The 15,981-nt window shown below is 44.5% G+C and overlaps 1 protein-coding gene across 3 annotated transcripts in view; it reads right to left on the reverse strand.

Annotated features, from left to right (window-relative positions):
- Positions 1-532: 532 nt before the first annotated feature.
- Positions 533-15,981, reverse strand: part of LOC135698993 (uncharacterized) — a 580,872-nt gene continuing 565,423 nt past the window's right edge. The window contains exon 8 of one of the 3 annotated variants that reach the window (XM_065219163.1): positions 533-2,083. In XM_065219163.1, the coding sequence (XP_065075235.1) occupies positions 1,950-2,083 (134 nt within the window). In that variant the 3' untranslated portion in view covers positions 533-1,949. Of the gene's footprint in view, positions 2,087-15,981 lie in introns of all 3 variants that reach the window. The other 2 variants (XM_065219164.1, XM_065219162.1) reach the window with 2 other exon arrangements.

Below are 15,981 nucleotides of genomic sequence, written 5' to 3' on the forward strand. Positions count from 1 at the left end.
GCAAGCACGTGCGGGAAGCGGAGTGCACCTTTCGTGACCCAGGACACGATGAACGGACAGGTGTACATAAAAGAGTGCCTCCAGAAGCGGCTGCTTCCTCTCCTGAAGGCCCACAACGTCCAAACAATCTTCTGGCCGGATTTGGCCTCATGCCACTACTCCAAGGACGTGCGGAAGTGGTATGCGGACAATAAGGTCAATTTCGTGCCGAAAATGTTCAACCCTCCCAACACTCCGGAGCTCCGCCCCATCGAGAAGTACTGGGCGATTATGAAGCAGCACCTTCTTAAACGACCTAAGGTAGTGAAGACAGTCGAGGAACTGAAGAAAGTATGGGTTTACATGCAAAAACCGGTTGATTCACAGGTTGTGCAGAATCTTATGGCCAGGGTTAAGACCAAGGTGCGGGAATTTGCGTATGGACTGTAAATAAAATACGAGTAAAATGGTAAAATGAAGTTTAATAGTTATTTCTCAATCCCTGAAAATTTGATGGCAATCGGATGAAAACTCGAATTTTGCGAATCAATTTTGTGTGTGGCAATTTCATCGTGGACACCCTTTACATAAGGTTAAAACTTTATCACATGCCGATGGCTGAAAGTCTCTTTAATAAAGAAAGATAAAGATAAGAGAACTTTATCCCACAAACGTTCATGCAAAGTTCCATAACCATTTCAGTTAAAGTTTAGCAGGGATTATAAACTATGTTTAACCATTTTTGATAAGGTCAAGTTATGGTTCACATTTATGCGGGTTGTCTAACATTTGAAGAGTGAGCCCCAAGTTTCCAGACAATGTGTTTTTTTGGGCCACGCTAAAGTTCAGTAAGACAAGAACTTAACAGTATGTGCGTTACAGCTTTACTTCCTCTGTTATAATTTTGATACATTTCGTTTAGTTGCAATCATCACTCTCCTTCATCTTCAGGGTTTTTAACGCTTCTGTAGCGAGTCGTTTTACCGGCTCTCAAACTTAGTGTTCTTGATGCGCTTCCACAGTTATCAATTTAGAGCTTTCTATACCAACACCTATGGATGTATTTGTATGTTGTGTGGCAAGCACAATGACACTCTATGCCCAAGGAAATCGAGAAAATTTCCATCCCAAATGATTTCCTCAACCAGACCTAAAATCTAACCCACCGCCTACGGCTTGGTTACACCGTGCCTTTACTGACTAGGCTATCTGAGGCTCCCGAACACGGCAAACACTCACTTATTTTGAAAACTTAAATTTTCTCTTCAGTACAACCGCACCACATCGTTCCTGACTACTTCCATCAAATTCCTCTTTATTGATTAAATGCTACATTCTTCAACTTAAACCTACATGTTCAACTGAGCAGCTCTCGTTCTACATTTTTATTAAAATCGCCCCAATTCACCAAGGTATTCGGTATTTCAGGATGCCAATTTACTTGTTTCCAACCGAGTACGTACTCGCCAATCCAATCCCGGTTAATTACAGTCAATTTTCGAAAACAAAACCACAATAGCTAGCAGAGCTCCGTTCGTCCATCCGTCCGTCTCTGTTCCTCGGCAGTAATTCATTGGCAGCTAACCGTTTCCATTTACTTCCTTCATACGGGGTGAGCTGAAAAGTAAAATTGCAGCTTGGTTCGTTTGCCACTAGACCTCGCATGGTTGGCTGCTGGTCAACTGGACACTCCAATTATTTCGATTCAGTACTCCTCCTGTGCTGTCTGCTATCCGGACCGTTTTTTTTTTATCTTTTGTTCAAACACAACAATCTAGTTTCAAGGGTGAAAAGGTAAAGCAATCTCTGGAAGCTTGTGTAGGTGTGATGATGGCATTGTATCTTTATTCCTTTCGCTGATCAATCCGCACTTCTCCGCTGCCCGATCCAGTGGGATAAGTTTCGATTTGTTGGCAATTTGCTGCGGGCTGTGTTGTTTATATTTTGATGATCTCCTTCAGGTTGTACAATCAGGATATTCCCACCCGGAGCGAGTACAACAGCACGGTGCAGATGGTGCAGATGTAGAAGGTAATCCAGCAGACCTTCACGTACGATCCGACGACCATGCCGGCCGATGACGACGACGGGGGTGAAGCTTTGTCTGCTGCAATCGAACGAAAGGAGAAGAAGAAAAAAGTTTGGTGTATTAGATTCTGTTGATTGTATAATTGATCAAGCTCATTATAGCAAATTCTCAATCCCATTTCCTCTCAAAGGCCTTAAACCATCTTACTGTCTACTTCATCTTTTTGATTTAGTCAAGCGGGTTCTTTCCCTGGCGGCCATTCAAAGCGATCCAGAAAGAAATAACCCCTTCAGCATGGAATTACTCGAGAGCACAACATCATCATCCAAAGTGGGACAACTATTTCAAGTGGTTGACCGGTCTGCCTCCTTCGGAGGTAGAGTGTCACCTTTTGAATCGCATCAATAAAACATCTGTGGCTCCATTCCTTTGATTGGAAACCAACCGAACACAACAGGCCAAATTGAAAAAAATAAAAAAGGACACACACAAAAGGACATCATCCACTTCCGCAAATAGCTCCGGCCTCAACAAAATAGCAACAGCAACGCACAAGGGTTCCGTTTTTAGTCTCCGAAATGAAGAAGGGGAAAAAATGCGAGCAAAGCAACAAAGTGGAAATTCAAATCATAAAAGCGAGCGGTCGTTTTTCTAAATCGGTTTATCGTCAACCCACCGACGACGACGTCAACAATGGGGTTGCACTGTCTATTCTCACTTGTTATGTGCCTTTGGTCTTATGCGGGGTTTCTGTTCGCTTATAATATGAACTTTCCAGAATGGCAATTCGCTCAAAAGGGTGGTGTAGGGTTTTTTATTCTTTTGTAAGGTGATGCTTCCGTTAGCTACTTTCACTTGACCGTTAATTGATGTGTGTGCATCACTGAAAGGGGATTTGAGAGCAGTTAATAGGTATGGATTCGTTTGGGTAAACGGTTTTGTAATGTAAACACAAGCTACACGAAAGGATCGATGTAGCCCTATCAACTCAGTAATGTAAAGGAGCCTGCGATAGAATCCACGATCTTCTGCTTCGAAAGCAAAAACGGTCACCACTATGCCACGGAACCGCTTACATCACAACATCAACTACGATTGACATAAAGCAATTCAAATGAAGCTTCAGGAGAAAGTCAATTAACATGTTATGCTATAGCACGTTGTGTTCACGGCATCAGATCATGTATCATATTTTCCCACTGTTTTTTTTTTTAATTTTTCAATTTGTTTCGACTGAGTTTTTTTTTCAGCGTGCTCTTCGAACAAACAACAAGAATAAAAATTAAAAAAATCCAATACTTAAACTTCTTTTATAAGGCTGTGTGTGATTTTGTGGGATATATTTTGTCCGGAATTAAAAGTGAAAATTCAAAATGTATTTTCCATATTTGAAAATTCCTGTGTAAACGATCGATTATCACAGCAAATTGCCATTCACAAAAGAATTCTAATTAGAATTATCATGAAATTCTTATATAATTCCCTAAAAATGTTTACAACAATTCCATTGGAATGCATTCAGACATATTTAAAAACTCCCATCAGCACTTTCTGAGAAGTCTTGTCTGAATTACCTTGGAACTGTCATCGCTTGATTTCATTCTCCTCAGTGCGTAAATGAGGTAATGTTTATTCCCTACGCTCTATCGAGCGAGAATAACGCTCTCTGGTCCTTGTTTAACATGAATTCAAATAAAAACTAGTAGGGTAGAGCGCTACTTCGTAGTAATCGCCCATTTCCGTTCTATCGATCAGAAAAGATCAATAATATCAATTATTTCACCGTGCACAAATCAATAATAGCATCCCACTGCGTCCTGGCAAGAAGTACGGTCGACTTGTTTCGCGCTCCGTTGTTTTGGAAGTTTTCTCGGTATTCGCTTGATATAAATTATCAGTTTTTTTCTCACTAAGTGACTCCTGGCATAGTTCCCGGTAAATTGATCGAAAAGTGAGTTTTTTTTTTGTAGTAGAAAGTGTCATTTTCGGAACGATTAATCCGTGCTATTGGTAATTCGCAAACCAATTTGGGCATCATCGTTGCGTGGTCACGCATACGCGCTCACGCATACCCGCTTACGTATCATCATCATCGAGTGTGAGCACCCGTTTCTACATCTACATCGTTCATCAATCATCGTGCGCCTGTGTGCGCTGAGTACCGCGCCTCGATCAAGTGCACCACAGCGAAGGTCATCCACGCAGCGCGTCTCTTCCAGCCATCTGTGTAAACGCCTACACATATAACGCCCGGTGGTAGTAGTATAGGATTATCAGATAAGTTTTTGTTTTTTTTCTTGTTTCTTTTCCTCCCCCATTAGTTAAATTTTCATTTTGTATTTCTGTGTTTGTAGTGTTTTCTGTGTATTGTGTCTGTGCGTTCAGTGGGAGAGCGTTTTGCGCTCCCACTAGTTGAACAAAATGGATGTTCTGTCAGAAGACGACATGGATGACCATTCATCTAAGAAAAATGATGATGTCATCCCTGGTTCGTCGTCTCAGTCTGTCAATGGGCAGGCTGAGAAAAGCTCCAGATTGCGGGCCTACCCGAATGACTCGACTGGCCCATGGGTTGTCTATTTTCAGCCCAAAAACAAACCCTTGAATGTTGTTCAAATATCTGACGATCTGACAAAGCGATTCTCTGCCGTGACCGAAATAACGAAGGTTAGGCACAACAAACTTCGTGTGACCGTCGCTAACCTGAAACAGGCCAATGAAATTGCTGTTTCCCAGTTTTTCACACTGGAATATAGGGTGTACATTCCAGCCTCTGATGTGGAGATCGAAGGCGTGGTCACTGAGGCGAGTCTGAACCCCGAGATACTGGAGAAGCAAGCGGTTGGCCGATTCAAGAACCCCTTGCCTCCTCCGGTAAAGATACTGGCCGTTCATAGAATGAAGTCAGTATCGCTCAGCGAGGGTAAAAAGAGTTTTACCCCCACAGACTCGTTTCGGGTGACCTTTTCTGGATCTGCCCTTCCTCAATACATCGAGCTGGGAAAACTTCGTCTTCCTGTGCGGTTGTTTGTACCTCGGGTCATGAACTGCCAGAATTGCAAGCGGTTTGGACATACGGCCTCCCACTACGGCAACAAGGCACGCTGCTCCACATGCGGGGAGAAGCATGAGGATGGCGCCTGCGCAGCTACTGCACCAAAATGCGTGTACTGCAACGGAACTCCTCCTCATGCTCTCTCGTCATGCCCGGCGTACAAACAGCTCGGGGACAAAATGAAACGCTCCCTTAAGGAACGTTCCAGGCGGTCTTTTGCAGAAATGCTTAAGACAGCCACGCCATCGACCACTGACAAAAATCTCTTTTCTCTTTTGTCAGATGACGAGACTGACTCTGACTTGGCTGAGGAGGGAACTTCTTTCAGTTTTCCGGAAGGTTCTGCAAGGAAACGAAAGCGCATCCGTTCGCGGATTGTTGCAAATAAAGAACCCCAAATCAGCTTGCCCAAATCAAGGAGTGGTGGAAAAAAGGAGACTTCTACTCCTCCTGGATTCCGCAGAACTGACTATACCCAGGATTTTCCACCTCTTCCGGGGACATCCAAAACCCCTGATGCCCCAATTTTAAGAACAGAAACCCCTTCTTCATCTGGGTTGTTCTCATTTGATGACATTGTGGACAGTATTCTCAAATACCTCAACATTTCTGATCCTCTGAAAAGCATTGTCCTCACATTGCTTCCCACTGTGAAATCCTTCTTGAAGCAATTGACTTCAAAATGGCCACTTCTTGCAGCTATCATCTCCTTCGATGGATAATTTTCCAAACGAGGTCGGGGATTTGATCACTGTTCTACAGTGGAATTGTCGAAGTCTTATTCCGAAATTAGATTCGTTCAAGTATTTAGTCCATAACAATAATTGCGATGCATTCGCCCTCTGTGAAACATGGCTCTCTTCAGAAATTGATCTCCCTTTTTATGATTTTAACATTATTCGATTGGATCGTGAGGATTCACGTGGAGGAGGGGTACTTTTGGGGATCAAAAAGTGCCATTCCTTCTATAGAGTGAATCTTCCCGAATTCCCCGGTATTGAAGTTGTCGCATGTCAGGCTACCATTAAAGGTAAGAGCCTTTGTATTGCTTCTGTATATATTGCTCCTAGAGTCTCTGTTAATCGCAAACAACTTTTCGACATATGTGCGGTACTTCCCGCTCCATGGTTGATCATGGGAGATTTTAACTCCCACGGTACAGGCTGGGGGGAGCTGTACGATGATAACCGTTCTACTTTGATTTATGATCTCTGCGACAACTTCAACATGACAATCCTTAACAATGGAGAAGTAACACGTTTGGCTGGTCCATCCTCGAATGGTAGCAGATTAGACCTCACCTTTTGCTCCAATTCACTATCGTTGGATTGCACTTGGCATGTAATCCAGGATCCGCACGGTAGTGATCATTTGCCGATCAAAATTTCGATTGCCAGTGGGTTCAACTCGTCAGAATCCGTTAACGTCGCGTATGATCTAACCCGTAACATCGATTGGACTAAGTTCCAATCCGCGATAGACGATACAGTATCGCCGTTGGAGGAATATAATTTCCTCTCTAATCTCATCGTCGACAGCGCACTTCAAGCTCAAACACGACCGGTGCCGCGATCGTCTATTCGTAAGAAAACACCATCGCTCTGGTGGGATCAACAATGCACGGAGGTTTACCGTAAAAAGTCCGACGCGTTTAAACTTTTTCGGAAACGCGGAACACGTGAGCATTTCAACGCATACACATCTCTTGAACGCGAACTCAAGAGCCTCATCAAGGCCAAAAAACGGGGTTACTGGCGGCAGTTTGTAGACGGATTGTCGCGCGAAACGTCTATGAATACGCTTTGGAGTACGGCGCGAAGAATGCGTAACCGGTCTACTAACAACGAAAGCGAGGAATGCTCGGATCAATGGATTCTTAAATTCGCGCGAAAAGTGTGTCCGGATTCCGTGCCGTCGCAGTTGATTCCTCGCGAAACCGCGAATTCGGTAGACGAAATCAGTCAGCCTTTTTCAATGGTGGAACTTTCACTCGCTCTCCTTTCGTGTGGCAATACTGCCCCGGGATCTGATAGAATCAAGTTCAACTTGCTGAAAAACCTCCCAGACGTCGCTAAGAGGCGCATGTTGAACTTGTACAATCAGTTCTTGGAGCTCAATATTGTTCCCGACGATTGGAGACGAGTAAGGGTGATAGCCATTAAAAAGCCTGATAAACCCGCGTCGGATCACAATTCGTATCTGCCCATCGCGATGCTGTCGTGTATTCGGAAATTGATGGAGAAAAAGATCCTTTTTCGCCTCGACAAATGGGTTGAGACGAACCACCTTCTTTCAGATACTCAATTTGGTTTCCGTAGGGGTAAGGGAACGAACGACTGTCTCGCGTTGCTTTCCTCGGAAATTCAGTTGGCTTTTGCTAAGAAAGAGCAAATGGCTTCTGTGTTCTTGGATATCAAGGGGGCTTTTGATTCTGTATCCGTTGAAGTTCTTTCAGAGAAACTCCACGCTTGTGGATTGTCTCCATTAATGAATAATTTTTTGTACAATTTGCTGTCAGAGAAACATATGAGCTTTTCTCATGGAAACTCTACAGCTTTTCGATTTAGCTACATGGGTCTCCCCCAAGGCTCATGTTTAAGCCCCCTTTTGTACAATTTCTACGTTAGAGAAATTGACAATTGTCTTAGTGACAATTGCACGTTGAGACAACTTGCAGATGATGGCGTAGTGTCTATCACAGGGCCAAAAGAGGTTGACCTGCAAGGACCCTTACAGGATACCTTGGACAATTTGTCTACTTGGGCTATTCAGCTAGGTATCGAATTCTCCACGGAGAAAACTGAGTTGGTCGTTTTTTCTAGGAAGCATAGCCCAGCACAACCGAAGCTTCAACTTTTGGGTAAACCGATCACTCATTCCATGTCTTTTAAATATCTCGGGGTCTGGTTCGATTCCAAATGCACCTGGAGATTCCACATTGAGTATCTGAGACGAAAATGCCAACTAAGGATCAATTTCCTTCAATCAATTACCGGAACGTGGTGGGGAGCCCATCCACAAGATCTTCTGACGTTGTACCGGACAACGATTTTATCGGTTTTAGAGTACGGTAGTTTTTGCTTCCAGTCGGCAGCTAAAACGCACATCATCAAGCTGGAACGGATCCAGTATCGTTGTCTTCGTATCGCGTTAGGATGCATGCACTGGACTCATACTATGAGTCTCGAAGTGTTGGTGGGCATGTTGCCACTATCCGTCCGTTTTTCAGAGTTATCTCTGAGGCTCCTCACCCGTTGCGAAGTAATGAACCCACTGGTGATCGAAAATTTTGAGAAGCTTCTGGAGCTAAATCCGCAAACATGTTTTATGACTTTGTACTACCTATATTTAACACAGGATGTCAGCCCTTCAAGAAATATTCCCAATCGTGTAATCTTCTCCGATTTCGGCAATTCAGTGAATTTTGATTTATCTATGACGCAAGAAATCCGCGGAATTCCAGAGCATCATCGTCCTATGATTGCTCCGTCATTATACGCTGCAAAGTTTGGCCATGTTGATTCTGCAAGAACGTTTTTCACAGATGGATCTCTAATAGAGGAGTCCGCTGGTTTTGGTGTATTTAATGAATTTCATAGCGCCTCTCGAAAACTTGAAGCTCCTTGTTCTGTGTATGTGGCTGAACTGGCAGCAATTCACTACACTTTGGAAACTATTGCTTCACTTCTTCCAAATCACTACTTTATTTTTACGGATAGTCTCAGTTCTGTCGAGGCTATCCGTTCCATTAGGCCGGTAAAGCACTTCTCGTATTTTCTCTTGAAAATACGAGAACTGCTTAGCGCTTTATCCTTGCGCTCTTTCATCATCACCTTCGCGTGGGTCCCTTCGCATTGCTCAATTTTGGGCAATGAGAAGGCGGATTCACTTGCGAGGGTGGGCGCTATGGAAGGCGACATTTATGATCGACAGATCGCCTATAGTGAATTTTTCTCTATTTATCGTCAGCAGTCGCTCGTTAGCTGGCAACATCAATGGAGTGAGGGTAGCTTGGGACGATGGCTACATTCAATTATCCCTAAGGTGTCGAAGTTTGCATGGTTCAAAGGGTTGGCCTTGAGTCGAGACTTCATACGCGTGATGTCTCGTCTCATGTCCAATCACTATTGTCTAAACGCTCACTTGTTCCGTGTTGAGCTGGGGGACAGTAATCTCTGTGAATGTGGACAAGGTTACCAGGACGCAGATCACATTATTTGGTCACGTGCTGAGCACCGTGGAGTCAGATCCGAGTTGTACGATTCCCTTCGGGCTCGAGGTAGACAACCTAATGTTCCAGTTCGGGATATTTTGGCTAGACGCGATCTGGAGTTTATGCAACTGATATATGTTTACTTTAAGGATATTAACCTTAGATTGTAAGTTTGATTAACCTTGTGTTTAGTTTGTGTTTTGTACGTCTGGGGGTTTTTCTTTCTTTCAATGTTTGTTTTCAAGATGAATAGAAATAATTTCATGCTTTAGGATTAATTAAATAGTTATATCGTAAACCACATTTAAAACCTCCTTCTTCCCTTTTCCCATCCAAAAAATTGTAAATCTCCACTAACCTCGAGACGACCGCGAGTACTCGGTCCAGTTCCTTTAACTTTAAATATAAGACAGTAATAATGTATAACGCAAAGGATAACTCGGCTCTGTAAAGTTTATTCGATTGAGCCTGTACAAATAAAGTAATTACAAAAAAAAAATCAATAATAGGTTTGTTCCGATGCGTCAGTTCATTAGCTACAACATAAATCCTGTTAGAGCGCATTGTATGAATATTTACGCTCATTGTTCTCAAAACAAAAGAAGCGCTCCTAGCGCATCCCCTTTTTCTCCGTTTATCCGTAGGACGAAGAAAATCTAATGGCGTTTCAATGCGTTAGGACGGAATTGAAACTCGTAGAACGAATTTAGAATCAAGAGGCAGTGTTAGATTTTAATCAATATCTCAACAATTGGTGACTCTTTATCAAATCCAACGGTACGTATGGAAAGGTGAATAAATTTAGAAGCCATTTTTGATAGAAATATTCCATTTTTTGTTTAAACTCGTTCAGAAGAGTGAAGTGAAGCTCGGGGTGTGCTTAGTAGGACGGAAATTAGATCAAAAGCCCTATTACTTGTCTCTCTTATTCCATCGCAAATCCCGCTCCGATCTGCGGGTGTTTCCATTTTTTTCCATTTTCAATCTGTATTTTCACTGTAAAAAATTGTTTAAATCTGTATCTTGTTGACAAAAATCTGCAAAATATTTTTTTTTATTTTGAACTTAGAACGGTTTTTCATAAATATCTTTTGAGTTCATTCAAAGTTTAGAAAAAGTTTGTTAAATGTTTAGAATTTTTAAGTTGGGCTACAAATTGGTGAGTGACAATCTGGAAGGAGCAATATACCTAGCTCCGGTCCTCACAAGTTCCTACCTCACGCCTCCACGAGTCATATGACCCCAAAAGACTGCTAGCTGAAACATGGACACACCTGGTTGGCGTAGCCTGGGCAATGTTGTCAATCCGACAATATCAGGGTGAGGAAGTGCGACGCGAACACTGGCGCGGTAACCATAGCACGGTGATAGAGGAAATGCTTCGCCAACCCGAGCGTCTGTTCACCATGGAGGTGCGGCTCAAACAGCGTCTGACTGGCATCCAGCGGCTGAATAAGAAATGCTCTTCCCCGGAAGCTTCACCTAAGATGGCAGCCCCATCATGGCGGATAGGAGACCTTAGGCCAACCACCTACTGCCTCTGAAATCTTTACAATTGTTACAGAAACCAACAGAGAAAGACATCGAACTGATTTAACGGCAACGACTTTTAGCGCAAAACAACGGACACGAATTAGATCATGGAATTTATTGACGTTAGCCCAGCAGGGTGAACTGGCACAACTCGCCAACGAGGCGTGACGCATGAAGCTAGAAATCCTGGGACAGAGTGAAGTTCGTTGGCCTTTGGAGAACACAAACTGCCGTCTGGACAGATTCTACTATACTCCGGTATTCGAGGTGAAAACGCTCCCCGCCATCGTGGAGTTGGTCTCTTACTTAGCGTATAGGCAAGTGCTGCGCTCATCAAGTTCAAGTGGGAGCCTATTAATGAGAGGATAATCGTTGTCAGATTTAAAACACGGGTTCGTAAGCTTACCATAATTCAATGTTATGCGCCAACCGATGCTGCCGAGCTACAGGACAAGGAGAATTTTTACAGTCAACTGAATTCCGCCCTGGATAAGGTTCCAAAGGGTGACATCAAGATCTACACTGGCGACTTCAATGAAAAGATCGGCTCCGACAACACGGACTATGAGCGTGTCATGGGACGCCATGGTCTCGGCGAAATGAGCGAGAACGGTGAGCTGTTTGCAGAGTTTTGTGGCAATAACGACATGATGATCGGGGGTTCACTCTTCCCCCATCGGCCATTCCACAAAGTGATGTCCGGAATAAACGCAGCGCCGACATCGCGTCTGACCATCACCTTCTAATCGGCAAGATCCGCCTACGCATGGCGCAGATCCAGCAACGGGAGGAGAGACTGAAGAACTTGAGACTCGAGCTGCGGACGTTCTAGCAGGTGGCAGCGTAGAAGAACAATGGACGGCCATCGAGAATGAAACAAGCGAGAACAACCTGGGTGAGCTGGGCACCCAGATGAAAGAGTGGAACACTGATGAAACTTGGCGGAAGATTGTAACGAACATGAATGTCGTTAATTGTGAGATATTTGTTTCTTGTTAAATAATTAATTAATATTCAAATAAATATTTATGAACCAGCCTAAAGCGCGATCACTCAGATAGAGTTCACTTCATTCACTCGGTTCAGGAGCAACACGACCACGTAAAATGTAAATAATGAGTTCCCTACCTAAGCCTATAGCGCACATGTAATCCGCCGCCTAAAAAGTAGAACGATAGGAAAAATCACCAAACATTGCGCGCTTGCTTCTGACCGTTGACCCAAGCAAAACGTATTCAGATTTCCTTGACCCGGTCGTAGCCTTTGTCTCTCTTCGAATTTGGGAGGGAAACGAGAGAATGGATAATGCAAAGTTGCTCGATAAAGGATACCCCACTTCCCCTTATCCTGTCACGTTTCGTGATAATAAACGAATCTAGAGCTTCGTCATTTCTCTCGGGAAATTACGCAAACTGATAGTGGAGATGATTTGAATCTCGCGCCTTATCTGAGGATTTGGGACTTGGTTCGATCACTTCGTTCTGGCTTGTGGAAGAGGCAAGAGTGATCAGTTTTAGTTCGCGCCGTGATGTGTAATTGGAGGTGATTTAAATTGACATGTGTTACCTTTCTGTGACTAACTTAGGCTTTCCCTTTAGCAGTTAATAGGCTTCTCGAACAAGTTTGTGCGTTGCTGGAAAATTGTGTGCGAGTGGTTTTGGGAAAACAGGTAACAGTGCGATCAAATTGGGTTCTTTGTGCGTGTGCTTATTCCGCTGCCAAACGGCATCATGTGTTTCTATAGATTTGTGGCAGTCTTGCGCAACCAGCACATCACACCTGTAGTACCGATCGCTTCTGACCCCACCTGCTGGCTACGGAGTTCCCGGACGTACGGTGACCGGAAGAGGGTTGCGTTTGCCAATATCACGCCCTAGGCAGGTTGGCAAGACATCCGTTCGCCATTTCGTGCGCCAATCAACGTGGAGACACAATCACCCCCGATGCCACAACGGTCAAACCTCGATCACAAACCACGAGGCATCGACATCAGCGTCATCATCATCCATCGACGCGACTTCGATCAGCGGTGCACTTACTTGCGTAGTAGTGACCGTTGTGATTCCGACGACGACATTCCCGCCACGCCTCAAAGCGTAGGTACGCTGTAAAACCGTGAGTAAAGGGTGATACGGTCAAAATTTGGTCAATATCAACTTGACGTATTTCTTTCAATTTTGCATTTAAAAAACCTGAACACCCCTCATTTTTAAGGTGTGTGTGTGTGTGTGTAGAATGTTGCTCCTATTTTGATTTTGGAATTCACTCTTCAGTTGTCAAAATGCCGTCCAAGCAAGAAGAGCAGCGTATCAAAATTTTGCTCGCGCATCGCGAAAATCCGAGCTACTCGCACGCAAAGTTGGCAAAATCGAAAAGTTGCCAAATCAACCGTTACAAATGTAATTAAAGTGTTTGGGGAACGTTTGTCGACAGCCAGGAAGTCTTGATCGGGGGGAAATCGAAAACCGGAAGCCGCTGAGACGACAAAGAGAGTTGCCGGTAGTTTCAAGCGAAACCCTAACCTCTCTCTCCGAGATGCCGCAAATAAGCTGGGTGTATCGTCTACAACCGTGCATCGAGCCAAAAAACGAGCCGGACTATCGACTTACAAGAAGGTAGTGACTCCAAATCGCGATGATAAACAAAATACGACGGCCAAAGCGCGATCCCGGAGGCTGTACACGACGATGCTGACGAAGTTTGACTGCGTGGTAATGGACGACGAAACCTACGTCAAAGCCGACTACAAGCAGCTTCCGGGACAGGAGTTTTATACGGCAAAAGGAAGGGGAAAGGTAGCAGATGTTTTCAAGCACATGAAACTGTCAAAGTTCGCAAAGAAATATCTGGTTTGGCAAGCCATCTGTACCTGTGGCTTGAAAAGCAGCATTTTCATAGCTTCCGGGACTGTCAACCAAGAAATTTACGTGAAAGAGTGTTTGAATAAACGTCTGCTGCCTTTCCTGAAGAAACACGGTTGTTCCGTACTGTTTTGGCCGGATTTGGCATCTTGCCATTACGGTAAAAAGGCCATGGAGTGGTACGCCGCCAACAACGTGCAGGTGGTTCCCAAGGACAAGAACCCTCCCAACACGCTAAGGGCGAGCAGCAGTTCAAGGCAAACTGGCTTTCTACGGCGAAGAAGGTGGACAAGGTGGCTGTACAAAATCTGATGGCAGGGGTCAAGCGTAAGGCCCGGCAATTCGGATTTGGAAAAGCGGAAGCCTAACTGAATATTTTTCCTGAATTTTATACTAATTGAACTTGAAAAAGAAATTTAATTTGATTTTTTAAATAAACGATTTCACCGATTTACACGCGTTTTCCCTTGACCAAATTTTGACCATATCACCCTTTACTATCAGGCCTGATATAATATAAGACCATGCGCATGGCTCAGTTCTTCCCGCTACCGAATGACTACGAGTAGGTAGTGTGGTTACGACCGCAGAATTCTAGTGGCATTCATTCGAATCGCGCTTGCGCCGAATGTCACCCTGAGCACACACACACTGTAGAATGAACACATCGCACGCACGCACCACACCCCCAAAATGAACAAAGAAGAATGTTAGGTAGAGAGAAAGGGAAAGCCCGTAGTACGTAGGCCTAGGCAATAGAGAGAAGAACAATGTATGAGTACTCTAAAATGAAAAATTAAACTGTTTTGCTCCTTCCAAATGTGTTAGTCGATAATGGTAATACAGGAGAAATAAATGCAGGAGAAGGTAATTTGAAACCCAAAGTCACCTTGATGAGTTCGAACCGATAAGAAAGTCACTGAGAGGGGATACATGTTAATCGCGTCGTAATTCTCTTCTTTACTTTATTCGTTTTACTGGGGAGGTTGCCCCGAGATCAACCAAGACCACTCTCGAGTCTTGTACTGTTGGAAGGGTGGTCGTCTAAGTCTCCCAGTGATGAGAAGTCGGTGGGTTTAGTTTCCGTTATCAGCTGGATTCTTTTGCTATCACGTAGACTTTCCTTTTCCACGACTTTCAGGTCGTATAGCCAATGAGGCCTTTGCCGAGACTTTGCGCTAGCCAGCTCGTTTCCCTTCCCACTTTCGGGAGTAATTAGACCCTTCCCTGAGGGTCTCAACGGCCGGGCAAACCGTCAACTGGTAGGTGGTCTCCGAAAGGAGTGGCGCATAAGCCACCTTACTTAAATACCGGGAAACTCGTTAGGCTGGCCGGTTACAAGATTGAGGATCGTTGAGAAGCAAAAGCCGCGATAGAGAAGGTGAGAACCAGAGGAGTCATGAACGAAGCTCGTCAACGGTACTCGGCTCTAGAAAAGGAAGTCAAGCGCTCTTGCAGTCGCGACAAGTGAGCGTGGGTGAACTCCTTGACCGACGAAGGAAGCCGCAAACACTGGCGATATACGCCTCCTCTACGATATCGCACGATGCCTGAGTGGAGCAAGGATAAACCCGAGGATGCCAGTGAAGGACACGACTGAACAGTTGCTTACTTACCCCACTGACCAGTTGAAACGCTGGTTTGCGCACTTAGAACAACTTCTTCAAGTTTCGAAGGTCAACCAGCCATTAACATCTCGGCATGATCCGCCTAGGGTGCAGCGCATCACTCGCGTCAATTCCGAAGGTCCATCACTGCAGGAGATTGAAGCAGCTATTCGAAACATGAAATCCAACAACGCTCCAGGGGTCGATCGAATATTAGCAGAGGTGCTCAAAGCTGACCCCATGCTATCCGCTCAAATGTTGCATCAACTATTCAGTAATATCTGGGACACCGTGACTTTTCCGGCCAACTGGATGCAGGGCGTCTTAGTGAAGGTCCCAAAGAAGGGAATTCTCAAAGTTCTGTGCAAAGTTATCCTGAATCGGATACAGGACAAAATCGACGCGACTCTCCGGCGGCAGCAGGCAGGATTCCGTGCTGGAAGATCTTGTGTGTACCATATTGTCACGCTCCTCATCATCCTGGAGTAGGTTAATGAATTCCAAGAGTCCCTTTATTTGATATTCATTGACTACGAAAAAGCTTTCGACCGACTAAATCACGAGAATCTGTGTGGCGTCCTGAGATGCAAGGGAGTCCCGGATAAAATCCTCAACTTCATCGAAGCGCAGTATCAGGCTTTCACGTGCAGAGTTCTGCATAGCGGAGCCTTGTCTGACCCTATCCTGGTAGTCGTTGGTGTGAG

The sequence above is a fragment of the Ochlerotatus camptorhynchus genome, unplaced genomic scaffold (genome assembly GCF_037179485.1).
Source record: "Ochlerotatus camptorhynchus isolate MF236.1 unplaced genomic scaffold, CSIRO-AGI_Acam_v1.1 ptg000100l, whole genome shotgun sequence".
NCBI lineage: Eukaryota > Metazoa > Arthropoda > Insecta > Diptera > Culicidae > Ochlerotatus > Ochlerotatus camptorhynchus.